The 26,682-nt window shown below is 32.8% G+C and overlaps 4 protein-coding genes across 7 annotated transcripts; 2 read left to right on the top strand and 2 right to left on the bottom strand.

Annotated features, from left to right (window-relative positions):
* Positions 1 to 1,113: 1,113 nt before the first annotated feature.
* LOC100781961 (ethanolamine-phosphate cytidylyltransferase) lies at positions 1,114 to 5,286 on the bottom strand. Of its 3 annotated transcripts, none has more exons than XM_006584730.4 (11): positions 5,169 to 5,286; positions 4,840 to 5,002; positions 3,863 to 4,291; positions 3,493 to 3,728; positions 3,233 to 3,384; positions 2,855 to 2,926; positions 2,646 to 2,713; positions 2,432 to 2,552; positions 2,060 to 2,119; positions 1,845 to 1,967; positions 1,114 to 1,434 (listed from the first exon to the last, which is right to left on the bottom strand). In XM_006584730.4, exons 3-11 carry the CDS (start codon positions 4,219 to 4,221, stop codon positions 1,363 to 1,365), a joined length of 1,263 nt encoding a protein of 420 aa, XP_006584793.1. In that variant the 5' UTR covers positions 4,222 to 4,291; positions 4,840 to 5,002; positions 5,169 to 5,286; the 3' UTR covers positions 1,114 to 1,362. The 3 variants fall into 3 exon arrangements, with proteins under 3 accessions (XP_006584793.1, XP_003530503.1, XP_014634140.1); XM_003530455.5 differs by having other exon boundaries at positions 5,140 to 5,232; XM_014778654.3 differs by lacking the exons at positions 4,840 to 5,002; positions 5,169 to 5,286 and adding an exon at positions 4,671 to 4,814.
* A 4,288-nt stretch (positions 5,287 to 9,574) lies between these two features.
* Positions 9,575 to 11,965, top strand: LOC100811883 (ABC transporter I family member 6, chloroplastic). Of its 2 annotated transcripts, none has more exons than XM_041017917.1 (4): positions 9,575 to 9,929; positions 10,021 to 10,242; positions 10,478 to 10,777; positions 11,680 to 11,965. In XM_041017917.1, exons 1-4 carry the CDS (start codon positions 9,672 to 9,674, stop codon positions 11,719 to 11,721), a joined length of 822 nt encoding a protein of 273 aa, XP_040873851.1. In that variant the 5' UTR covers positions 9,575 to 9,671; the 3' UTR covers positions 11,722 to 11,965. The 2 variants fall into 2 exon arrangements, with proteins under 2 accessions (XP_040873851.1, XP_040873850.1); XM_041017916.1 differs by lacking the exon at positions 11,680 to 11,965 and adding an exon at positions 11,337 to 11,440.
* A 1,434-nt stretch (positions 11,966 to 13,399) lies between these two features.
* Positions 13,400 to 22,077, bottom strand: LOC100792062 (homeobox-DDT domain protein RLT3). Its single transcript, XM_006584729.4, has 17 exons — positions 21,937 to 22,077; positions 21,373 to 21,708; positions 20,838 to 20,896; positions 20,527 to 20,754; positions 20,330 to 20,407; positions 20,031 to 20,247; positions 19,809 to 19,909; positions 18,428 to 18,514; positions 18,166 to 18,297; positions 17,876 to 18,016; positions 17,160 to 17,282; positions 16,613 to 17,065; positions 16,055 to 16,423; positions 15,259 to 15,876; positions 14,756 to 14,860; positions 14,450 to 14,651; positions 13,400 to 13,866 (listed from the first exon to the last, which is right to left on the bottom strand). Exons 2-17 carry the CDS (start codon positions 21,680 to 21,682, stop codon positions 13,844 to 13,846), a joined length of 3,246 nt encoding a protein of 1,081 aa, XP_006584792.1. The 5' UTR covers positions 21,683 to 21,708; positions 21,937 to 22,077; the 3' UTR covers positions 13,400 to 13,843.
* Positions 22,078 to 23,072: 995 nt separating this feature from the next.
* LOC100783402 (mitochondrial import receptor subunit TOM7-1) lies at positions 23,073 to 23,550 on the top strand. The gene has a single exon (XM_003530573.5). The coding sequence runs from the start codon at positions 23,127 to 23,129 to the stop codon at positions 23,343 to 23,345; it is 219 nt and encodes a 72-aa protein (XP_003530621.1). The 5' UTR covers positions 23,073 to 23,126; the 3' UTR covers positions 23,346 to 23,550.
* Positions 23,551 to 26,682: the final 3,132 nt, after the last annotated feature.

Here is a 26,682-nt window from a genome sequence, read left to right as displayed (position 1 = left end):
TGTGAAATTATTAAGAGATATTTTAGGCTTTGGAGAAAAAAATCAGTTATTCTGGTTCTTGGAAGAAAAAACATAGGAGTATTTAGATTTATTAATTTGATTTTTAACTTCGGTAACTAGGATTGCCCATTGAGATTTGAAATCGGCATTGAGTTTTGGAGTTTTTATAGAATTGAAACTACTATAAATTTAACTGTTTAAGATTTAATTTTATGACATTATAATATAGTTAAAATTAGTTTTTGACTTATTTGTTAGATTGTGCAATTACTTTTCTTGTCTGGATAAAATTTATATCTGATTGCATTTAGTGTTTTACTAGAGTTTCATTTTTATAATTTACTATTGTGGTAAAATTTTATAATAGGGTAAACTTTAAATAAGGAATTAAATTCTGTTCTTCCTCATTTTGCCATTTTATGTTGTCATTTTTGCCAATAATATTAATTTCTCGCTACGACGCTACCACTATGATTAATTGTCATATTACCAATATTGTAATTGCTATTATCATTACCAACTGTCATTGTTATTGTTATTATCACCGTGTATGTGTTTGTTTGTACCATTTGTATGCATGCTAACCTATGATTTTCACGTCAAAAACAAAAAAGGCTTCAGAATAGATGCATATTAGGTTACACCAGTACCACCATTGATCATCATCACTATCATTTAAAATAAATTTCATTTTAGCAAATTTTGTTGTCAATTGTCATTTAACATTAAGAAAATATTCAGTCAAATTTTTTTTCTTACTTTTAGGAAAAAATTATTAGTTCTCTTAATTATTGTACAACCCAAAACCACATATTACGTAATATCAACCGGTCTTAGTACACTTGGCTAAATAAACCATACTTGAACCCCCGTAAGAACGGTGCAGATTGCAACAGAAAAAAGCTGCTTTCATTTTCTTTTATTGGTTTATCTATAATAAACAATGGGTCAGGTTTTTCACACTCCAAATAAAATAATTCTGCTGAGTAGAATATCAAATAAATAAAGGCAAAGCCATTCTGATGCGTATAACTTCTGATAGTCACAATATATATACTATCAGAGTAAGGAATCTCTAACTGGAACTGGAGTACACTAAAAACACCAAAACCATAGCAAAAACCAAATGGCATAAAACTGGTGAGCAAACCACATGGTTGCCTTTCAGATGACAAAAGTAAAACATCAGGACATTAAAGTACATCGGTATTCCTGAGTTATGACCACTCCTATGTTATACATACCCTGCACCACATGTCCTTCACAAAGCGTGTCTAGATTCATACTATAGGTAGCATCTCTGTGACAGGGTCAAACTTGAAGAGCAGTACCAAACTAATGTAAAAGATCATTATATACACTCTAGTCTCCAGAGACGTATTTTTTCTCTTCGTAGTATCTCTGCTCACTCCTAGTTTTCTTAGCATTGCGTTTCTGCATCAGACAATAAAAGGAAGCAGATAATTATGCCATGTTTACATCTGAAAAAATCGATTACAGTTTGACTGAAAAAGATAAAAGGAAAAAAGATCCAAAAGGGTGAATGCAAAGAACATATATAACCCTTTCAAATGCTTCAGCAGTATGTGAATAACCCTTGGGTTGAACACATCAGATTCCAGCAAGTGGAGTACACTTTCAGAAATAGATGTTTAATGAATCTTTGACTTGAGAGGGAAACTATGCAACTTGCAAAGGATTATAAAATTAACAACACCTTTGACAAATTTGATATTGGCCTTATATATTAGAATAACCGATTAACCATATCGACAAAATTTGAAGGTTGCTCAAATATTGAGAAAGCAAAAACGGGAAAAAAAAAGTTGTGTTAAAGAAATTACCACATAAGCTTCATGATTAGCCATTATCCTTTGGGCTACTGTGGCAGTAGTAATATCTTTTGGGCTTTCGAGCAAGTGGAATATTCCCATGCTCTTAGGGACCTCATATGGATCTAATTCACACTGCATATTACAACTTGTTCAGTAATATGCCCAAAAAAAAAAGGAAAATTATATTGTATCCCAAGTGAACAGTAAAAGTACAGCACACTTACATTTAATGTCTTCTCAGCAACAGTACCATGCACAACTACTGAGATATTGAAAGTGGTGATCTGTTTGATTCCAAAAAATAAACTTCATCAGAATGAAAATATCCAATGGATTCAAATTATGATCAAGAACACTTCAGATGAAGCAAGGAACGAGTTAAAAAAAAAAAATAATGATCAAGAACACTTCAGATGAAGCAATGAAAATATCCAATCAATTCAAATTATACTAAAATGTTGTATTTGCAATGTATGTGTTCAACAAATATAAATGAGAAAAGGTGGAGATGAAGTTTCAATGCACCGAGAACAATTTCAAATAAAGTGGTGAAACTACTTCAATGAAATCCAAAAAATGTAGAATCAGAGACTTACCATGTCATTTGTAATTTCCCAAGGTGAACCAATAATAACTTCATCAACATAACGGCAAGCTAACACACTAAGGCTACGCTCATGCAGATGCATAATTGGATAGTGATTTCCTCTATGCTCACTGCAGAAAAGTTGGTAGTTTCCTATCTGTGGTTAACACCATCACCTGGATAATACCCATAAAATCAATTTTGCACAATCATAAATCACATACCTCACTGTCTCATCTGAGTGGATACCAACTAGAAGAAAGTCACCAAGCTCCCTAGCCCTCTTAAGTATCTGAAAGAACATGGAAAAATAAATAAAACACAATTATAGCATAACAAATAAGTAAAATGGTGCCTGCCTGTTTGATCGTGAACTTTAGCATTCAACTGTGTAGGCAATAAATTACACCCAATACAAAGCTTAACAGTGTACCTCAACATGGCCGGCATGGAAGAGATCAAATGCCCCATCAATGTATACAATACGTGCATTTGGTCCAGGACCCTAAAATAAGATGGAGTGACAATGGATCATTGCATGAAAAAGTTCTGCAAACTGTAATGAAGAAGACAAATTGCCTCTAACTATTTTCAACTTGAACACACTAATTGTCCCATAAATTTTGAACCATTGTTTGTTGTATTAAGCAAAGCCATGTAAATCTTGACATGGTTTAGCATAGCTTTTAAAGAAACAGCAACAATATATAAAAATAAATATTCACCAGAGAATAAGTTGGTTTCTAGAATTATGAACCAAATATACACCATTTCTTTGAAAGAATAGACATGACACAAGCAACCAAAATACCTTGCCATTTGAAAACTGGACAATACGTCGAGAAGTTGGAAGGAATTGGGCTATGTGGGAAGCCTTTGACTGGTTTTCTTCTTGAGGTTTTACCTCGGTGCCATTATGATCTTCACAATTTTTTTGATCTCTTAAAGAAGACAGTATTCTTCCTGTATTGAAGCATAGTTAGATCAAATACATATGATTAGCTTAACAATGATTTATGAAAATCATTGGGGAGTACCAAGGTATCAATTATCAACATGGAAGCTTAGTACCTACGATGTCTGTACTGGAAACTCCTTCAGTACGTTTAATTTGCTTGTAACGACCAGCTTTCTTTGCTGCAGCATATGCATCAGTTCCGTCTGGAAGCAAGCAAGGATCATCACCATGTATGACATAATCAATTTTATATTCATGAAAGAGACGATTCAAGAATTGCTCGGTAATTGCATAAGGAGCATCAGTTATGACCTCATCCACCCACTTCAATCCACTGACAAGGGCCAGCCTGAAAGATAAATACATTTTCAAATAAAAACTTCACTTCCATAATTCAGTTTTCAGAATCACCAATACAAGAGAAGAGGCAAATATACATCACTTTTAGAATCAAAAAGGCTATACAACATCAAATATCTATACCTCTCCTCCATGGACAAAACAGGTGGTCCTTTATTTGCCACGATTTCCTCATCACTCACTAGACCCACAACCAATTCATCTCCTAGAGCCTTTGCTTGCCTGAGTGCATTGGCATGGCCATAATGCATCAGATCAAAACAGCCATCCATGTACACCCGAATGCGCCTCTTCCCAGATTTTTTCTGGTGGAAAATCCCCAAATTAGACCAGGAACATGGCAGCGATAAATAAGGAACCCCAATCCCACCAAAGTAGCTGGTTGACAAGCCCAGCAAGGCTGCTGTAACCATTAGACCGCCAAACACACACGGGTAGTAGTTTACCCCCTCCCAAATCCAACTGTTGTTTTCATAATCCATGTTCTCTTTTTACTTTTATTTTTTTTCTTGTCTCGGAAACTAGCTATTACATATAAGAGGAGGCACAGACCTGCAACCAACCATCATAGCAAAAGAGAATCAAATGCATTTCATTCTCACCACAATTCAACCGAACATATTCCATTATTCCCAAGCTCAATTCCCACAAACATCTCAAAGAAGAAAAAATGCTTTACAAATGCAGAGAAAAAAAGTTGAATAGCCACCACAACCAAATTAAACAACTATTTGCATGCAAAATCCAGAAGGAAAACAAGAAAATTAACAATTGAGGCATTCACATGTTTCTGATCTAGCTAATAATATAAAAAAAAACGCAGCTTTGCTGCAATGAAATTAAGAGTTAGAACGAATCTTCAATATAGCTTGCAGATTCAAGAGATAAAACAAAAAATATGCGTCCAAATTGAGAAATAACGGAAACCCACCTGAGATCCCGAAGAAAAAAAAGAGAATTGAGGAGTAAACAAGTGCGGAAATGAAGATGGTAAGAAGAAAAAAACGAGCTTGATGAGATGCAATTGCCGAAAGAAAGAAAAATAAAATAAAATAAAACAGATATGAATGGAAGAACAAAACAAGAGATCGAATCTGAACCTCTTTTTTTTTGTGTGTTGCTTTTTCCGTTTCCTTTGTGTCTGTGTCTCCTCTCTCTCTCTCTCTCTCTCTCCTCCTTTGATTCGTATGGAGGAAAGCTCCTCGTAGTAGTTTTTGCTTTGCAACAAAACTTTGTCTGAAACAAAATAGGCGTCGCGTCGCTCTTTTGAAACACAAGAAAAATAAAATATCATAATCTTTCTTACTAGTCAACAATTATAAAAGGCGGAATATAACTATGGTTATAGAAAAAGAATAGAATTAAATTATCAATGAAAAAAGTAATTAATTAGAAATTACAAATGGAAATATCAGCACAGAAGTAGTACTGTATGATTTGAGTATTCGTCCCACGACGAATGGACCCTCCCTCTTAATATGTGGCGGTGCAATAACTCGTTGCGTCAGAGTGTATATTTATGGGGAAATACCAATTGCGTGTTCGTTCCGTGCTTGCACTTTACTTGCTGTGAAAAACTTTCTTTACGATCTTAATGAATTAAATTAGTGCATTCAACTGCTGATTTATACGTATCTCACTTTATCTAACAACATTAGATTTGGAGTCGTGTAATTTTAAATAGGAGACTAGTCTCTTAGTATCACTTAAGAGAAGTGCTTAAATTTAATACCTCAAACAATATTGTATCTTATCACGAATTAAGATTCAAACTTTTATTAAGAGAAGTATTTAAATTTAATGTCTCAAACAATACTGTCTCTGCTGATTACACCCGTTAAAAAATAAAAAATAAAAATTACTTTGTTGTAATGCTTTAAACTTAAAATTATCTCTTTATGTGAAAAAAATGTATTGTCTAGAATAAAAGATTTAAGTGCATCACAAATGTGCTAATATGAGTAGGAGTAAATGATATATAGTATAATGATAATGTAAAAAATATTCTACTAAAGAGTCTGATTCATTTGGATGAGTAAAATATGAGTTATTGTAAATTTTTTAATAAAAAAATTTACATGTTATTTATTTATAAGATGTTATTTATATTAATTTTTAAATTTTTTTATTAATTATTTTAAATGTCATATAAATAATATTTTTTATTATTTGATGATATAAAAAAATTCCATCGATAATACATAAAAATTAAACTCAAAATAAATTGAATCACCTCAGTTAAGCAAACTTTGTAAGGAATTTTTTTTTTATCAAAGGTATGTATTTGAAAAATATCATTAAAGAGTTTTTTTATTTCAAACAAATGTTAATCAATATTTAAAAAATCAAAATAAAAAATATTTAAAAACTTTAATTGCATTAAAAGTATAAAAAAATTATTCAAAGTATATTCAATGTTCTTGACTAAGAATTTTCAAGTGCTTGTTAATGAGGATGTTTATAAGTCAATTTATTTCAATTCAGAGAAAAAAATTAATTACTCTGATGTCTGTCAAAACCAATCCAGATATGATAAAAACAAATTAGTTTGGTTTAAGAATGAGGAATCAGGTTAGTAGACTATCCATTCCCAGAGTCACGTTTCAAGAGCAAAATCCTCTTTCTCAAATATATTTAGATGGGTATGCAAGAGAATTTAGATATTTATATTCAGGTCTCTTGGAAAATCAAAGGGGTAAAATATTTGAGAAATTTTAAGTTCTTTTAACTAATGGATTACAAACAAACAACATAAGTAATTTAACAGTATATTCAAAGGTCTCCCTTGTTGGGGTGGTTATGAGTGTGTGATTTATAATTTTGAAATGTTATTTTAAAATCAAAACGTGTTGGGTAAAATTGGTTTTTTTTTATTGATTTTTAAAACAGTTTTACCTAAAACAAAAAATTCTTAGACATCTCTCTCTCTCTCCACGTGACCCTCTCTCTGGAAGTCGTGAATGACTCAGCGGTGTGCGGAGACTACCGGTGTCCGGTGGTGTTGCCAGTTCAGGATCTTTTGACTCGCTTCAATGTGACTTGTACAATCTTGTTCTTAATAAAAATTGTTGTCATATTTATTTTTTTATTTTTGGGATAAATATGTTTGTTATTTTTATTTTCTGTCAGACCATATAAGATCTTTTAAAATTTCAAAACTGAAATTTAAACCATAACTAAAATTCAACACTTAAAAATTGATATTAGATTTAATTTTTAATAATTTTAAAATTAGAAACAAAAAAATCACCCAAATTTGAGATATCAAGTTTGCGAATCCATGGGATTCAGGATTTCACCTTTATACTTGAGTAATTTTTCCTCATATGGGCCCACCGCCAATTACAGCATTATATTTTGTTTTTGGTGAACTTTTTTCCAATCGATTTTATAGCTAAAATTAACTATAAAAATCAATAAAACATTGAAAAAATAATAATAAAATTATTATCCATATGACCAACAAACTTTTTATGAGAAACCTATAAAATATTTCACCTTCACGTCTTAATTGTATTTGGCAGTACACTTAATTTTTTAAAGCATATTAATAATGTTAATACACCTAATGATGCTTTTGGTACATAGATTTGATATCATCCTCTGAACTGAGGGGTTACAGAACATATCTGACATCATGAATAGCATGCACAACACAGCACTGATCGGATTCCGCATAATATATATTCCATTTTGAGTCACTCATCTCTCATGGTGACTGGCATCTCAGCATACAAGCCAATTTATTCAGAAGAATCATAACCCATCAAAATCATATAATATTTATAAATATTCGTCATAATTATATCCATACATACTGTTTCTTACATATTTTTATATGAATTTAATTTTGATAATATTATTATAGAGTATATATTTTTACATGATTAACAAATTAAAAATCATTCTACATTTAACTTTTAACATAATTATTATAAAATTTAATCCTTTTAAATATACAGTATCTTGTAACTGAACAACAATATAGAATTCTTTTATATTATCAATAAATTCCAATTAAATTCCTTTTACATTACATTCTCTTTGAATAAAATAGATAAATTTAAATATAAACATTTTTACATATTTTTTCCTTACTAAACAAGTATAAAGATATAAAATTTATGATGTACATGCATTATTATCCTAATATCTATCTATTTTACGCGATTTTTTTAATAGTATAAAATTAATAAGATGAGGTGAGATCTAGATAATGGCCTTTAATTAGGACATCTTCATTGGGAGTCGTTCTCCCGCTAGTACAAGTGGGACTCATTTATTTAAAATAGTTCGTTTGAAGAAAAAAAAAATAGAAGCATTTAAAATAATGAAAATGATATATAGTATTATAAAATTTTGTGTGTAGCGACTTGTCACTCACGTGAATTACATGATTAATATTTAATATTATAAAATGATATAATACCGATGTTATATTATATAAGATGTTTGATGTTTCTTGTTTCATGGGCTTGCTTGTTTTTTTTTGTTTTTTTTTTATATTTTAAAATTTTATTGAGCGGCTCAAGTTGATCACGCTGCTGATTAATTTATGAAAAATTGAATTTGAAAAAAAAAATTATCTAAGAATTCAACTCAAGTTATGCTCCAAATATACTTTAAAAGACTAACATTACAGTTGCTCCAAATGAAATTATGCCCAAATTTCTTAAACAAAATTTTAAATTAAGGTTTGTAGATAAAAAATATGATTAGAATAAAAGTTTCCACTGATCATGATAGAAATTAATTATTAATAAATTTCATAAATACTTGGTATTAAAAAATGTATTTTAAAAAACAAAGTTCGTAATTAATGCAATTAATGAATTCGAAATATTTATAATTTATTATGCGTGTCATTGACATTGTTCTTGAATATTTGATTTTTTTTATTATCAACAATTGCAATTTTACCGTCTACATTTTAAAATAAAGTTGATTACATTTTTAGTTTGTTTTTTTTTTTAAGTTTTAAACTAAATAAGCCATTTTGTTTTAAAATTAAGCAACTTTGATTTCTTGTTTTTCCCATAAAATCCTTAAATTATCATTTTCTATTCATTTTTTTTTACAAATTGAATAAATTAAATTAAACTAAGTCGTTGACAAAAAATAAAAATTACATCAAGTTTATCCGCTTCATTAGGTTTTCATTCTTTCTCATATTCACACAAATTTGAATATTCTCCTTGTATAAAGTGGTGATCTCCACTCTTTTTAGCATGCATATAGTATATCATTTTAGGCTTTTAAATTTAATATTAATTATATGGTTTAATAATATGTAACTAAATGCCATGATTCAATTTTCAATATGTATATTTTATCTTAAAAATTCAAAGATCCTAGCATTTTATAATTTATCATCTCTTTCAATTAATTATTTTCAACATCTTTTAATGAGAAATTCTTGTGTGGGCACAAGTGAAGAGAAATTTATATCTAATTAAATAAAATTAAAAAATTGCCGGTATGTAAAATCAGAAAATAAAAATTATTATTTTAGGAAATGAGTATTTTTTTTAAATCACTCAACTCAATTTAACCCAACTAACATGGTTACTAAAAATTAATAAGTAAATTCATACCAATTTAATTAAATTCAGGCTTAATTTTTTTTTAATTTAGTGTTTTTTTATTTTTATTATTATAATCTTCTTTCATTTTAATCATAGAATATAATTGTTTCATTTTTCAAAATACTTTTGAACATTAAAATAAGTGTTATATCAAGCCAGGAAAAAAAAACATAATGTCGGATTAGAACAATCTTTTTTTTTTTCAAAAACGAAAAATATAACCTTAAATTACATGAAAAAAGTGTATCTAAACCTTAAATTTAATTTGGATGGGTTGAAAGACTCAGACAAAACATTGAAAAGAATCAGAGCAAAAGAAAAGGGATTCTCTACGTATCAGTGCAGCGATGGCGTTATCCCTACTAATCCACTGTTCTCCCACCGTTAACCCTCTCCGACGATCCCCAAAACCCACCCTCCGCCGCGTCAACCACCGCGTCTGCGTGGCCAGCGCCGCCACTCCCCTCCTCCAAGTTAATGACTTGAGGGCCAAGATTGTCGAATCCAACGTCGACATTCTCCACGGCGTCAACCTCACCGTCAACCAAGGAGAGGTCCACGCCATCATGGGAAAAAACGGTTCCGGCAAAAGCACTTTTGCCAAGGTCACTGACTCACTTACTCACTTACCCTACCCTCTCTCATTCAATTGAAAAGAAAAAAGAAAGGATTTTTAAGTAATTGAACTGCATGCAGGTTCTTGTGGGGCACCCAGATTATGAAGTAACCGGAGGCAGTGTTGTTTTCAAAGGTGAGAATTTGCTTGAGATGGAACCTGAAGAAAGGTCTCTTGCGGGTCTCTTCATGAGTTTTCAATCCCCTGTTGAAATCCCCGGTGTTTCCAATGATCTATTTCTCGCCATGGCCTACAATGCTCGAATGAAAAAACTTGGTCGAGAAGAGGTTGGACCAATCGAGGTATTATATATGTTGATTGGATAAATTCAAGTCATTTAAGTGTTTGTCAAGAAGTTTATCCAAATAGGACTTTAGTATGAGGTCATTTTTCGTCATTGCATATTTTTTTTTTATTGTTAAATGTTAGTTTGTTAATTTTGTTAAAAATGTCATTGGGGGATTCGAACCCATGACTGGGCCAACCATATATCTCCTCATCATTGCATGTTATGATTGGGATTGGTTTTCGGTGCAGTTTTTACCTTACCTGATGGAGAAGCTTCAGCTTGTTAACATGAAGGCTGACTTTCTCAATAGGAATGTGAACCAAGGGTTCAGTGGCGGTGAACGCAAGCGCAATGAAATCTTGCAGCTTGCGGTTTTGGGGGCAGACTTGGCTATTTTGGATGAAATTGATTCTGGTTTGGATGTTGATGCGCTCAGGGATGTTGCCAATGCAGTTAATAGGATTCTCACCCCAGAAAAGTCCTTGTTGATGATAACTCATTATAGGCGGATTCTTGATCTTTTGAATCCTACACATGTCCATGTTATGGTAACTTTTAACTTACTATTGATCTTCAATATCATTGCAAGTTTTGAATTTGGAATATGTATGATACATGGGGTTTTCACTTTTGATTATTGGAATTAAGGTGCTGGTCCTATCACATTCTTTCTCCCCTTTTATTGGGATACTTTCATAGTTATCAATTCAAGTGAAGGATGAGCTTGACGAGGTAGATTTCCTAAAGTAGTTGACACAAACATGCTCTCTCTTCTAACTTTTCCAAAAGCTAAAAGGCATATCTTGATTTTAATTTACCAGAGAAGTTTAACTCATTTTACCTCACAATTTCTTCTCCTATAAGTATTAAGGACTTGTGATCTGTGAAGATGTTTATTCAAGCTTGGCTCTAGTGTAAAAGTCTTTGTTGATGTCATCTCATTTATGTACGTGTAAAGACATTTATAAGCCTTCTGATAGAATATTGTTTTTTCTTTCTTAGAAAGCAGCTCTAGACAGTGTATGGGAAACTGAATTTGTATATGTATTACGTCTATGGTGTGAAATAACATGAAAGGACTTCTCTTTTTCTTCTTAAAAAAATCAGGACAAAGGGAAAATTGCAAGGTCAGGCGACATATCGATGGTAGAAGCTATTGAGGCTGATGGATATGAAACAGTCTCTGCTTTAACATAATACAGCTAGTATCGGTATCTATTTGTGAATTTCCTGTCCTTGTTTCAGTTTAAATTAACTTTGATGTTGTTAATATTTGCATTAGTATCTATCTCAAGAGCATAGTTGGGAATTGACAGTATATAAACTTGGGGAAATGAACAAAAAATTCTTAATGGTAGTAGTGATATACTTTATTAATTGGTTTTATTTTCATGTTAATTTGAAATTTTTATTTGTTCTGGTTTGATTTTGGTTCTTGCTCCATACGCAGATGGCAGTATTGCATGGGCTGGCATTCAGTAGTTGCATCTAATGGAACTTTCTTCCGCAAGGATGAGTTTGGGAAATTTGATTGTTTCACTGCTGGATGTAGTTGAATAATATCTTTGTGTGAACTGGATATAATTTCATTTTGATTATTCAACCTGCCTTAGAAGTTAGAACAAAGCATGTTTCTAGGCAACAAAATTTTGTAATTTTCTATGGCTAGAATAGCAGATGCTGACCGTAAGGATGTAGATGTGGTGTTGATTACAATTAGTGAAGTCGTTCTTGTATCCATCTATCTAATGTTTTAGCATTTTTCCTGCAGTGTTAAGAATAGGGAAGCATTTAGCAACCAAATATTCTTTTATTTGCCTAATGCTTTATAAATTCATATTGAAAGGCCTGTTCCAAATTCTGAGCATTTCATTTAATTAGTTTGATCATAAAAAATTTCAAAAGTTTTTTTAATTTAGTTTCGTACTATGGACTTACTATAGATTGCTCAGTGTTTAATGATTACTGGTAGTGGTATTGGTAAATTTATTTGACTAAGCTAAATGATGAAACTTAGTAGTTGTTTTTGGCCCTTCAAACATTGGTTGATCTTATCAAGCAGTTTAGTATCGAGTTTGGCCGAGTCATTTGTTAAAGAAAAGTTGTCATGTTGCTAGTCTAAATCTGGATTGTAATTTTAATCATATATTCCTCTGCAAGACTTGTATATTAAAATAGAGTTTCTTTTTCTGATTATCTTTTTAAGAATGGGATGTTATAATAGTATATTTCAATTAATATCGCATACTTTTGATAAAATAAAACTTTCTTAAATTTCCAGTCTGTTTGTGTTGCACCTATGTAGTGAGGCAGTTGCACTAATATGCTGATGGCTCCTTTCATCTTTTCCCTTTCTTTGTTCCATTTTGAAAACGAGGAAGCAGACTGTCTAAAGCTCATGCTGACAGAGATGTTGATGTTTCTTGACTTGGGACGTATAGTCTTCTGGGTATTATTTCCGTAGGCTTTGATAGAGAAATATCGAAACTATTGAATTTTTCCTTTTTTTTTTTTGTTTTTAATGTAAGGGCCTTTTCATTGTTAAATATCAACTTGGGGCACACATGCCTCGTTTGCTGTAAATGCAGTAAGGATTGAAATAGCTGTCAAACTACATTAATATTAGCCACATTTTTGTTTTGGTATTGGCAGTTGGCCTAGCCTTTTCATGGGCATATTAAAAAACTTTAAATTATTGCTTTTAGAATATTCATCTATACACGTGATTTCAAAATATTTATGAATAATGATAGACAAGCTTCATCAGCATGCCCTTTTTGAGTTGTGAATTATTGCTTTGAGTTCTGATTTTTGCACACTTGCACGGTGCAAATATCCTATTAAATAATGATCTTTATATTATAAAGAATTCTCCCTCTACAACTCTTTCTTTTTAAAATTATTGCATCATATATTATAAATTGGGCAATATAAAAGTTTTACATTTTTTTATTTGGTTTTGCTAACTAGTGCCATAAGGGCAAGGCAATGGTTAAAAAAAAATGAGAAAACACTTATTGTGTAAATTATAGAAAAACACAAAAAAAAAATAGACAACACAATTTTATACATTTCAATTTTTTTTTCCTTTTTGGTTCCTTAACCTGTTCACTAAGGGCACTAGTCACTTGCCTTATTTAATTGAAGTTTAATAGATAAAAAAAATAGGATTGTTCCTTAAACTCTGTAATCCTCTCATAATATAAATTATTTTCAGTCAGTACATTATTCTGTAGGATACAAGGACAAAATTGATTTCTCGAACGAGAAGACTACAAACATCATGAAGCAAGAAAAATGGGTGACCTTGTAGAAACCAAGTGGGATTACGCACCAAAAAACTCGAGCTACCTAGTTTTTTTTTTATATATGGAAAAAATGTAAACCTATATACATCTGACCAACAAGATTGCCTGTATAAATCGGGGAGGGGAGGATAAATAAATAAATAAATAAAAAGCTTCGGCCAAATTGTAGTCGTTCTAAAAATTCAGAACCAAGTGAAGCCAGCACATGAATCGGGGCGTCAAGGAGCGGAACAGGTAGTTCCTTCATAGGTAGTTCTTTCATTTCAGTTCCAATATACGCATACACTTCAACAAACGTAAGTACAACTATCGCCAAGGACCATGCTGACCTGAAATAGAGAACCATGTACATATCTTAAGACCAGTTCGTTGAAAACATCTGTGACAACCCCAAATAAAATAAAAGGGGGAGAAAACACAATATAAAATAAATTACATTCCACCAGCATTTTTAAGTTTTCTTTTCTCTGATAAGATCTCTAATGACACCACAACAGTACGAATCACTATATAAAATTTTGAACATGAAAGCACCACAATTATCACCTAACTTCATATTTTTGAGCTTCCAAACAACCAAGAACAATTTGGCAACTTGGAATATTGACATGTCAGTAATTTTTCCAAGTAAAAAATACACACTGAAAGGGTACACACTTGGAAGTTGACAATTTTAAAGGAGGTTTCATCCTGCTATAGTTTATCATCTTCAAAATATCAGGATAGTGGGCAGAGAGGGATAAAGCAACAATCAGAAGCGCGTTAGGCATATATATCCTTAATTTTCAAGCAGATGTCCAAAAATCTAAACTAAGTGAAACTGTAACCAAAACAAAGTATAACAGCCTAAATGAGTATCTCGTGCCATGTGATTTGTTATTTCTTATAATATAGAAATTCTTTAACTCTTACTGGTTCCCTGTTTCTTCTGAAGATGGACTCTGTCCAGGTAGGGAGCAATTATGGCATCTAGCTTCACTAACCACAGAGCAAGGGCAGATGATGTATGGGGCATAGATGCAAAAGATGCAATGATTTCTTCAACCAGCCCATGCGGAAATTTGCATTGAAACAACCAGTCCTTATTGATGGCACCAACAAAATCAGCAAGAACCTATAAAATTTCAAATTCATAAGAAAATAGATTAAGTTAATTAAGACCAATAGAATTTTAGACGCTCCAGGAAATTCTATCAAACAGAAAGTTAAAACAAAAACCTGCAAAAGCTCCACTAAAGTTGAGGTGCGTCTGAGCCGTTTCACCCACAGTTTATGAGCAGACTTCCTCCAAGCACCAACCAGGGCATCTTCAGGCATAACAGACTGCACAAACAGTGGTGAAAGTAATGGGAAAAGATCATTAATCTTCAAAATGTCCACATGCTTGAAAAATATACATGTAAACCATGCGAAGTTTTCAATATAAAATATCAGAAAGTTGGAGCAAATAAAGAAATAGGGTATCACATTTAAGTATCAATTAATATCACGCTTATCTTGGATTAGAAGTAACATAAGTAAAATATTTTCTAGAACAGAGCATCCCTGTTCAAACAAAACCAAGTGGCACAAAAAATGAAGTATCAATTTTCCCGCACAAACCCCCAGCATTGCATATTTGCATTGCATTTGTGCCCTAAAAGGTCCAATTTAACAAAATAAGAAATCAATGCCAGTATGCAATGAATGATGAAAACTGAAGCATATGGATAACAACTCACCTCAATAGCATAAACTGCAGCTTTCAGTGATTGAATCTGTGATGGTAGCACTTTATGATTAGGAAATGTATTGCTGTCTTCTTTCTCCCTGCATGTGGCTATGTGGATTGCATATCTTTCTTCTAGATCAAAATCTAGCTCAAATGTCATATGGCAAATTTTACAGTGTCTCTCATCTCTCCAGTATAGATCATGACAACTCTTACATCTGGCAAGAGAGTCCAGATAAGACCTTTTACCATATTTTACAACATTGAGATCTGAATAAAAGGAATTCCAAATCCAAGTATCATATTCTTGAACACGGATCCATTTTTTAATTTGTTCCTCTCCTTTCTTTCCAGCTTTAATTACCACAGCCCCAGCAGATGGCAGAGAGTCTTTAGCAGTCTCAGTCAGGTTCAGGTTGTCTACATCAGATGCAGGAGAATAACTGTCATCAGTGACCATATCCAGTTCAGATTGATCAGAATGTGACATAGAACCCTTTCCAGTACTATTAACATTAATCCTGGACATAGATCTGCAAAGTGATGCTTGTCTCCTTTCCAAAGATTCAATAAGAAGAGCCTCCCGATTTCCTCTATCATCCAGAACCGACAATAAGGCACACAAGGCCTGCATACATACAGGTTAACCATATGCAAAAAAATTATAACACTAAAATAGTAATGCATACAATAGACACACTAGACAAATAAACATATGCATTTTTGGTTGTTTACTCTTCCATGTTTCCAATATATGTAACCAAAACATCTTCGCTTAGACAAATAAGAAAACCAAAGAAATTCACCTCCTCAGTATCAATAACCTCCCAGTGACCATCTTCAGAAGATTCAAAGTATATCCTCCTGTGGCCTGGATCATCTACATTACAAGGACCCAAGAAAAGCCAGTATCTATTGTACCGACGATCAGATCCCAAAAACACTGATTGAATAGGGTGCGAAATAGATGACCCTTTTCCCTTTTCAAAGGAAGCTTCACGACTATGGAGTCTTGAGATTAACGATGAGGAATCGACTGTACAGGGATCAGAATTCAAGTGTAATTTCTGGTTCCAAAGTGGCCCAGGTTTCTTTACTGCTGATCTCTTTATTTTAGCTCCAGACCCTTGTAATTGAATGCTAGAATTGCAATCAGCTGCAACTTTTGTCGAATCCTGTACGAAAAAGATAATTCAAAACTTAATATGATAAGACAACTTCATAAAACATCTTAGGGGATGTTTGGGAGTTGGAAGGGGAAGTGAGAGGAACGAAGACAATCCAAGGCCTATAACTTTAGTTTTATCAATTTAAAATTTCACTTTAATTTGGGGCGGGGGGTGCCTAGAAGTTTAGTATTTTACCTTCATCCTGATGCTGGATCCAGATGAAACAAGATCGGTTAAAGCCGCCAATGCATTCAATTTTTCTTCAATGTTCAAGTCCGAATATTCACTCTCCATCAGTCCTAATAGCCACGCTTCTCCTGGATGGCTCTCATCAATTTCAGTGTATACTTTCAGCATATTATTTTTATGACTGCTTGCACGCTTCAATTTTCTTATACTGGAGTTTATTGGATCACTTTCAAAATCGTCACCACTGCTACACGTATCAGTGTCATTAAGTTCATCATCAACACTACCAAAGTCCTCTGTATCTGAATGAGATTCATCACCATCCTTCATAACAGTGCTCATACGCAAACGGTATGCAGTTGACGAAATCTTTTCAAATAAAGTAATATCACTTGAAAGCGTGGAACATATTAAAGACTCGAGTTCCTCTGGGGTGCTGGCAAGGTTTAATTCAGCAATCTATATGGTATCAAAAAAACAGTTGAATTTTACCAGTAATATAGAGAAAGATTATAATCCAAATAAAATGAATCAGATAACAACAGTTAGTTACCTGCATTGACTTTGCCAGTTCAGCTACTTTGCATCCAATGTTTCCTCTCTCTGACAAGATGTTAAACAACTCACTCTTCAAGGTGCCAGGGCATAGACCATAGTTTACAAGAAGATTCAATTCCTATAAAACAAAAGCATAAGGCTAAACCTTAAAACCAAAGTAAGCACTAACTGAAAACTTGGACTGACATCCAAGAAAAGCATATTGAAAGCAACTGAACAACAAAAATTAACAAAACCTCCTTCAAGCATCTCTCACCATTTAAGATTAAATTTTGCACACTAGAAAATGCTGACTATTTATTCTCATTCCTAATAACTAGCCACGTAGATATTCATGATTGCATTTTTGAGATAAAGATACATGCCTTCATTGTTAACAGTTTTTTTTTTTAAAAAAAAAAGTGGCACTAAATAAATATCTTTTTTGAAACCTACTTTTTCCATGACTAAGTAAACATCTTGCATGTATTGCCTTTGGTTACATGACATATGATTCAAATATTATTTTACCTCAAAATCTGCCAAAGTAAACGACATACAAGAAAACAGATGTGCACCATTTATGATATGTCATAAGGCAGCTTATACAAAAATATGCACTAATCAAAAGCATCTACAATGTTTGATCTTATGCAAATACATACACATAATAATATAAACATATTCAAATCAAGTCAGATATAGAATAGGCTTGTTTGGACTTTGGAATACCTTGTTAAGGACCTCTCCACGTAAGGAACCTTGTTTTGAACCAAATCCAGAAGCAACCAGCACTTGATGGAGTATTTCTATCCAGGTAAGAGAATTTAGAGATCTTCTCCAGAAATCCAGGGAATATTCTTGACTTTCAACCTGACAAATCATTATTAAAATAAACACGCAATGAATTTGTATCTCAGCTAAAATAGATAAATGTTAGATTGTTGGTCATAATGTATTAAATATAGAAGACAAGAAGCATGTAATAATCCATAGCCTCCTAAGGAAACCCAGTAACTCACCGAGTGAAGCAATGCAAGAAAGTTACACGATTTATTTAAATGAGGTGAAAACCCATTAGTAAGCTCCACTTCAATGTCAGACACAAGAAGTGTGAGAAGGGCCACATGAATCTTGCCAAGTAACATTGAGTCCTGGAAAACACATGCAGTAAAGAGAGAGACATTTTGCATGTAACTTACAATTTCACATGACTCAGATAAGATTAAAATTAAACAAGAAAACTGAAAATGCTTCCAAAATGGGTCAAAGATGACATATTACCTTATCATGAAAGGCTTGAACAAACTCATCAAGGGTGAAGGGGCAAATATCAACAATTATAGCATATGTATAAATGAAGTGGAAAACCTGCCAAAATAGAAGTAGTTCTATGTCAAATTAAAGTTCTTTCAAAGAAATAACTTGTTTCTGTCACTTAACAAATAAATCCATCAGGGTAACTAATAAAATCCAAACATCAGTAATAATTCATCCAAGTTAAAACAAAAACCGGTAATGATTTGTCCGACAAATAACAAAGTGCTAGAATTAGGAAGAATTTCCTTCTCTTTCACATTATATAACCTATTATATTCATCATATGTTTAAATTCCAGAAGCCTAAACAAAATATAAAGAGAAGGAAGAATGTTGACCTCTAACCTTAGGTAGGTACTGTTAAAACAATAATGGTAGGAGGGATTCAAAAGAGGAGAACTAGTCATGGTCTCATACAGTGCAGAAGCAAGTACAATAACAGGAGGCGAGCAAAACCTCTTCCAATGGTGGGTTTGATGCTCCCCAGCATAAAAATTTCCAGGCATGGCTAGTTTTCAGTGGCAGGTGCAAAACACACCATGTGATCCTAGAAATGGAATCCCTCATCCCTCCTCCTTTATGATCAATAGCCTTGTAATTTTTTTAGGTGTTCTATGTGTTTTGGTGATGTCTGTCTCTGAAAACAGTTTAATTCCACCTAAAACACCTGTCAAATCTTTCACAGACAGGATGCAACAGAGGTGTAGGGCGCCCAACTCCAATGAGTTTCCAACTAACTCGAAACACTCACATACCTCTCCAAAATTCCCTTGTGTGTTCAAACCATCCAAATTATTAACAGACAATGGCTTGTTGGATTTCATGTGATCAGTGATTTCACCTTTTTAATCATGGCTGCAATGGAACTTTCAAAAGGAGGCAGAGAATGAGATGGTGATGGGAAGGTTGGGCTATGAGAGAAACCATCACCAGGAGAATCACAAAGAAAGCAAACCAATGCCGTGTAAATTTTCTTGAAAAATTATTTTATTTAAATTTTTTTATATAAACTACTACATCTTTTCATTTACTTTTACAAGTCTGTTGATTAAATTTTACATTTTTTCTAGCATGGCAACCTTTCTTCTGCATTGACCAGTATGTAATCCAACAAGAAACTACTCTGGATTTTGGATCTCCCACCATATAATACTGACAAAGGACAACACAGGTGAATTTTTAAGCTATTTGAGTAGTAAAAATTTATGTTATAGAAGAGAAACTTTAGTTGATGAGTGCATAAACACATCTGCACATAAGACAAGTACCACTATATAACAATTAAAAAATACATGTGCATTAACATAATCAGATCTTCCAAGTCATAACTGATTGATTATATGCACCTTAAATAATTTCTTCACAATTTCTGGAGATGAGTCCCAAGGTTGCAAATGGATAGGTTTCTTCATCTTGACAATATCTGGCGGAAACTTCACTAGCACATCTGTAAAAAGCCACATGCAATTAATGACTGGAATTAATCAGAACATTCCAGCTTCATAAAATCATTACTCATTTGAATATAACATAGAATACTGGTCAATTTCTGTTCCTTCCAAAATTACCTTTACAAAGTGAGCAGCCAACCATTCCACCGGCAGCAAGATGATCACAACACATAAACAGATTGGTTCCTTCTTGTAACTCCCTCAGCTCTAGCTCTTCATCATCAAATAACACTGAAATTCGATCAACTCCCTCCTCAGATATTGCACTATCCAAAGCTAGTTCACATTTTTCCTTTGGTGACTGATTCTGAGTCACATTTAGGTTCAAGTCCCCCTGCCAGATATGAGAAACTCAAAAAACTTGCCAAACCATTCAACAGTAAGCACAAAAATGCACATTCAACTTCTTTAATTACCACTCTTCTTTGCATGGTAAGTTTCCTCTTATCCTGCGATTTATTTCTCTTATTCTGCATTTTACTTTTTGGCGTTCCCTGTGCAGAAAGAAAAAAATCAAGATCTACTATTATAAACAAAAACTAGCATGCTCATTCATGTATTATAATAGGAAGAAAACAAAATGTGCATAATATTATGGGTTTAGATAACTCACATTCCTGTTTACTGTTTTCCATGACCTGTTCTCACGGACTGGTTTCGGTCCTGTAGAATTTGAGATTAGAGGAACTTCTTGGCCAGAAACGCCAAAACCAAATGGAAGGTCTCCAATATCAGGATTTGTTGCCCTCCAAACTGTCATCAGACCTTTGCCAATACCATGTTTCTTCACAGGTGCTTTCATATTACAATCAGCGAGACTTCGAGTTGCACTGTTGGGAACCTGAGGAAAGAGGACTTGTGACAAATGCAAAGGAATGTAAAAAGAAACATAAAAAAACTTTCTTGTTAAATACTAAAACTTACCTTCCTCCTTTTGGAGGACCCTTGGTCCTCTTCACAAGCAGAAATGAAATATTTGGGTCCTAATCAAACAAAGAGGAAATGGACAAAATAAGGCTAGTTATAAAAATTATAACAGTGAGACGTAAAAGACTAAAGAGAATAAAAGGAATACTTAGAATAATAATAGAAATGAAAGAAGAGGGAGAATGAGTATCTGTCAACCAAAAAACTATAGAATGGGCAGGTTTAAATGAGACTGGAAGGGTTGTTTGCATAGGTTTCGTAAACCTCTAAGAAGGTCAAATGCAATCTATTCTAAAATTTTAATTTCTAGACTTTATACTCCATACTGTACTGCTCGGGTTGTAATGCACAGTATTTTTAACAACTAAAGAAAAAAAAAATCCACTGAATCCGATCACCATTCATCACCAAAAAGGAATACCTTATGCCCCTATCTAATACCATGGTTCCACAACTATCTAATACAATAAGAGAAACAGAGGATTAAGTGTTGAGTACGAAGTATAATAACTATAAACCATTCGAAACGCACCAGAAGGAAGAAAATCAAATTCCTGACCAAGTGGAGGACCATCCTTCCGTAACACGCTGTTCACAATGTAATCGGTTGTAAACAGCTCCTGAAGGCCCTTACGTTTTTGCTTTTTCTTAACATTACTCGTCACAGCCATATCATATCTTGAAGTCGAAGAACCGTTTCTTGCAGCCGCAACAGCAGCAACACGCGATAGTACTTTTCCGCCACGTGGGCGAAATTCGTCGCGCGAACAAGCACGCGATGCCACTGTCAATCCATTTTCTCCCCTACCACTCTGCGCTATGTAACTATCATAGTCTTCCATCACCCTCAGTGTTCAGTGCTTCTCATCTGCGCCAAAATAAAAATTAGAAGAGAGTCGAAACTAGAGTTCAGAACTGATGCTGAAATGAATTTGCGGAGAAGATGTAATTGGTTGTTATGGCGATCAAAAAACGCTGGAAATCGTTGAATTCGGTTACGACAGTTGAGTGTTGTGGCGGTCTGTGGAGAAAGTGTGAAAGGAAAAAAATGGAAGGGAAAGAGAAGAGTGAATGGATAGAGATGTGAGAAACGTACCGCAATCAATTAGAGCTTCAGGAAACGAAATGAAATGAAGTGAAGTGAGTTGGAAGCAGAGGTGAGGATAATATACAGGAGAAGTAGGGTTTTGGGTTTTATGGAAGAAAGAGAAATATCTCTCTCATTTTACCAAACAACCCAGTCCCAGCCATTTTTTATGGGAACCAACCGAAATATCATACTGTTCTCTTTTATTGGGCTCCATTTCAGCCCACTCGACCAAATCAACGGCAATTACTTCCTACCCCTCCCATATTACTTCCTGCATCTAATTTAGAATGTCAAAATTTAAAGGTCTTTCTCTGAAATGTATATATATCTTTACATTTTGAAAAGACTTTTTCGGAATGTAATTTTATATTTCAGATTAAGTGTTTCAAAAGCTTAAACAACATTGAAGTTGAAAAAAGTAACTATCAAAATCAACTCATCACTAAACTTATAATAGCAAGAATAATTTAATTTAGACTAAGTAGTTTATCTACCACTTATAATAATTTTATTGATTTCTATTATAGTTAATAGTTACATGAAATATGTCAAATTTCTCCTAAGGGTCAACCTATAATTCAATATTAAGCTATTTTTTTCTTTTCCTCTCTCTCACCTTGATTTACTCACACCGTGCAAAGCAACTCCCTAATTATTTTAAAAGTTCTACCAACAATAATGTTTTAAACTTTTAATGATTGATAATGTTAAATGTATTTACATTGACAATACATGAATATTGAGCTCTTTAAGTACACTGATACTTTTGAAGATTGTTAATTTATCACTCTAGAAATAAAATGTAAGTAGAAAAGCAAAGATATTTAATTTATTAAAATATAAAATATACTCCGTATTTACCAAAAATTAGTAGGAGAGGGTTACCTTCACACTCAAAAAAAAAAGTGTTAAGTGCAAGCTTCTTTTATATATATATATATATATATATATATATATATATATATATATATATATATATATATATATATATATATATATATATATATATATAAAGCTTAAACGACGCAACCCCTGTTGTCGTATCGTATATATCATAGGGATATGCTTGGTTTAAAAACAGCCACAGTAAAGCGACAAGTCGTGTGACGTATACGACATAGCGGCTATAATTAGGGTTTATGGTATCGACCAAATAGACCGTTTTGGAGGGAGAGAAAGAAAAAAGGGGAATTTCAATGGCGTCAAGGGTTTCTCTGAAGGCGAAGGGGAAGAGTTCAAAGGGATCGAAGGCTGCGGAAGATCGATCCGCGAGCGAGTGCCTGAAGGAGTGGACGACATGGGCGATGCGAAAAGCGAAGGTCATCACTCACTACGGTTTCATCCCTTTGGTCATCGTCATCGGTATGAACTCTGACCCCAAGCCCCCACTTTCCCAGCTTCTCAGCCCCGTCTGATCCACCTCTTCAATTCTTCCACCATCAACGCGACGTCGTTCTTTTTTTCCTCTTATTTTGCCCCCTTTCTACATTTGTAAGTTTCTTTATGGATCAATTTTCACTTGCACATCTCATGTGGCATGGTGTGTTCAAAGTGGATTAGCTTGTCTGTTTTTGGATAATTTTGGAAGACGCAGTAGTAAATAATCCGTTTTTTTTATAATTATTACAATGTTCAAATATCGTGTTCCTGCGTTTTGGGTTGTTTATCTTGACGAATTGTGATTTTTATGATTTTGATGAATGGATGAAATGTGATTTTGGGTTGCTCTGTTTTTTCGGTTCATGTGTTTATGTTTGGTTGAGCAGGTGGAAAATTATTGTGTTCTGTACTTTAGGATATTGAATTTTGCAATTTTGTTTGATGCGTAAGATTGACTGGGTTTCTTAGGAAGAAAAAAACGCTATTCTGGTGCCATGATGATTTTCAGAATTTTAATTTGGTAAGGATTATTATTACTGCATTAGTTTGATGGTGATATTTTTACTTCAAAATAGCCTTGAAATTACAATTTACCCGCACCAAATTGGGGGTTTATGTTTCTTCTTTGATTAGAAGGAAGATGAAAGTTTTTTTTTAAGCTGATACTTATTTTCCAATTTCAGTAAAGAATAGAGACAAATATTTTTGGCTTGATTTGAATAAGATTTTAAGAGGGTTAACCATCAGAGCTTTCCTACTTTATGATTATGTGATATAGCTGCAGTACTGAGTTTTCCGTAAGTTTAAAGCAGGAAACTGCAAACAATTTAGAGAGATCATCTAAGGTCAAGATTGTGTGATTGAGAAAATTCCATGAAACTCGGTTTTAAAACCTCATTTGGTACCATATTGATTTTTATACGAAAGATATTGCTCTTATCAAGTCATTTGAGTTGAGCAATGCACTATATAAGTACTTGTTAATGTTTGGGATTTAAATTGATAGAAGCTTGTTTGGTTCAATTTTGAAACAAAAAATTATTCAGTTTTCAGTTTTCTTGGGGAACTTAAAAAAAACGTGATTTTTCTCATAATTAATCCATATTCAAAAGCATTTTGGTTCAACATACTTTATAAAGCAATGAGTGATTAATTCCCAAGTGTCTGTCATTTGAATTATTTATGTGATTAAATGATAGTTAAAGTCTTAAAATTATATAACAAAAGATAAGATTATTGATGAATGATAATTCTAGAGACTACAATGGCTTTTTAATAAATTTAGTTTATAATTTGGTGTATTGCTTTGAATTCATGATCATGAGATTTCTAGCGGGTGATATGAAGATATTTGGTAATTGGTGTGCAATCGATGCTGTTTACACTGTTGATAAATTTGACCAGTGTACATCTTCGATTTCATTATTTTCACTCCTAAAGTTTTAGAAAAAAAAATCATAATTGATCAGTAAAAAAACAAAATTAATGCCGTGTTATCCTTGTAACTCTTGCCCTGTTTGGTTTAAAAGGATATTTCAAGTAAAAAAATGAAAATTTACAAACAGTCTCTACTTTTTCTTTAAAACTTTTTTATTTTTAATTTAAAAATTGGTTTTATGTAGCAAAAAATAGACCTAACAAGACATTATTTGTCTCGCTTCAATTTTGTGTTTCTTTCCTATGATTAAGTGTATTTGGTTTTTCATTTTCAAACCTCAAATAAATGTCAAACATGAATTTATCATTAACGAAGCATTCATGCTCGACAGAAAAATAAACACCCTATCATGTTTCCACTTATAAATGAGTCCGTGCAAAGGAAAATGAAACCAAGTCATTTTGTTATGTTTGGATGTCAATTGAAAAAAATTTAAATGTACTTTTATTTTTAATGTAATAATTATTTTCTTTGTTTTATGCCTTGAAATCCAGGAATTTACATTCAAAATATCAAAAAATGTTCTCCAATTTCATGTAAATACAATGCTGTTTGGGTTGGAAAAGATGAGCCAATAAAGACTAAATTAAATGAAGATGAGTATATATTTATATGTTATAGATGAAATTGATATGAAATTAAGATGTAACGCATTAAGTTTTTTCGCACCAAATCAATTAAATTTCTCACATAACATTCTATAATCATAAATATCAAAGCATATAAAAAGCTATTACATTAATAAATGAAACAAATAAGTATTCATGAATTTACATAATAAGGAAATACAACATGTTGTATTGTCATTAAGGATTCACCACCATTGTTTTAGCCAAATTTCTTTATATTAGTCCTTGGGTTTTTTTTTTCATTCTTAATGCTCTCAATGACAATTTTTGATTGAGTTTTAAGGATGAAGTGTCTGACCTTTTGGCCTGGAATCTAATCCTGAATACATGATAACAATGATTTTAGTAAATTTCACTTGATGTTTACTTTTCTTTAATGATGACAATATGTTGTTGCTCTTACCTATTTTTTGAGTTTTCATTGATGCCTTAACCTTATGTTTTTTCCCCTTGAAAATGATCTTTCAAGCCTTTCTCACCTGTAGTAATCTGACACAACTTGCAACTCCATTATTGCTTGACCTTATTATGAAAACTCTCATTGTCATCAGTTGTAGATGTTATCGCCTTGCACTTTCCATTGTAATGAGCAACATTTGGTCTAGCCTGCAATGGAAGAAACAAAATCTGTTATGCTCGCCGACAACTTAAGAGCTTTACCATGACAAAATATTAAGAGGACGTTCTCAAACAAGGTGACATTTTTCAATCAAAAACTAAAAGTGAAAAATATTTTTTCATAATCCATACAACACAAGAGAATAAGCATGCAAAGAAAATCAAAAATGAAAGAGAAAGATAAAGACACAAAGGAAGGGTAAATTAAACACAGGAGTATATACTAACAAATTGGATCACTTTATCATTGTTGATATGCGCAGAAGTTTGTCTATTATCAACCATGAAATATGAGCGTAATTTTGTAGACCCTCCAAACATGTTAAAATTGTTATGCAAGATCCCCTCCGATGTTTGCATTGGAATTTTGAATGCTCTTTTCGACACAATTTCCCTCCTCACTTTCTCCTCTTCAGGCTTTCATTGTGGTGCCAATGGGACCTGATTGGTTGTTATCTCTCTCTTAATCTCTTCTTTATCTAACTCTCGTTGGAATGCTTCATCGACATTGGTCAGCATCGCCATGCCCATGGGAAAAACTCTTGGTGCCGGAACATTGTTGGAAAAACTACCTAGTACAAACTCACAACCTAAAAAGAAAATAGGGAATAAGATGAAGTCACAGCAACAATACTTCTGTATTTTTTTAAACTACAAAACAAATGCGTATATATACCTTGAAAGAAA

This window comes from Glycine max, chromosome 8 (genome assembly GCF_000004515.6).
Source record: "Glycine max cultivar Williams 82 chromosome 8, Glycine_max_v4.0, whole genome shotgun sequence".
Taxonomy (NCBI): Eukaryota; Viridiplantae; Streptophyta; class Magnoliopsida; order Fabales; family Fabaceae; genus Glycine; species Glycine max.
The sequence above is the reverse complement of the archived record's forward strand: the minus strand, read 5'-3'. Positions and strand labels throughout refer to the sequence as shown.

What these genes read in the sequence shown, in the direction of transcription:
- LOC100811883 (XM_041017916.1), top strand. Translation starts at nt 9,672, where the DNA reads ATGGCGTTATCCCTACTAATCCACTGTTCTCCCACCGTTAACCCTCTC. An exon ending in AAGAGGTTGGACCAATCGAG is followed by an intron (nt 10,243 to 10,477) that starts GTATTATATATG and finishes TTTTCGGTGCAG; the next exon opens with TTTTTACCTTACCTGATGGA. An exon ending in CTACACATGTCCATGTTATG is followed by an intron (nt 10,778 to 11,336) that starts GTAACTTTTAAC and finishes TAAAAAAATCAG; the next exon opens with GACAAAGGGAAAATTGCAAG.
- LOC100783402 (XM_003530573.5), top strand. Translation starts at nt 23,127, where the DNA reads ATGGCGTCAAGGGTTTCTCTGAAGGCGAAGGGGAAGAGTTCAAAGGGA.
- LOC100792062 (XM_006584729.4), bottom strand. Translation starts at nt 21,682, where the DNA reads ATGGAAGACTATGATAGTTACATAGCGCAGAGTGGTAGGGGAGAAAAT. An exon ending in AACTGGCAAAGTCAATGCAG is followed by an intron (nt 17,066 to 17,159) that starts GTAACTAACTGT and finishes GATACCATATAG; the next exon opens with ATTGCTGAATTAAACCTTGC. An exon ending in TCAGAAGAAACAGGGAACCA is followed by an intron (nt 13,867 to 14,449) that starts GTAAGAGTTAAA and finishes TCTCTATTTCAG; the next exon opens with GTCAGCATGGTCCTTGGCGA.
- LOC100781961 (XM_006584730.4), bottom strand. Translation starts at nt 4,221, where the DNA reads ATGGATTATGAAAACAACAGTTGGATTTGGGAGGGGGTAAACTACTAC. An exon ending in TTCCAGTACAGACATCGTAG is followed by an intron (nt 3,385 to 3,492) that starts GTACTAAGCTTC and finishes GCTTCAATACAG; the next exon opens with GAAGAATACTGTCTTCTTTA. An exon ending in TCCAGTTTTCAAATGGCAAG is followed by an intron (nt 2,927 to 3,232) that starts GTATTTTGGTTG and finishes ATCTTATTTTAG; the next exon opens with GGTCCTGGACCAAATGCACG.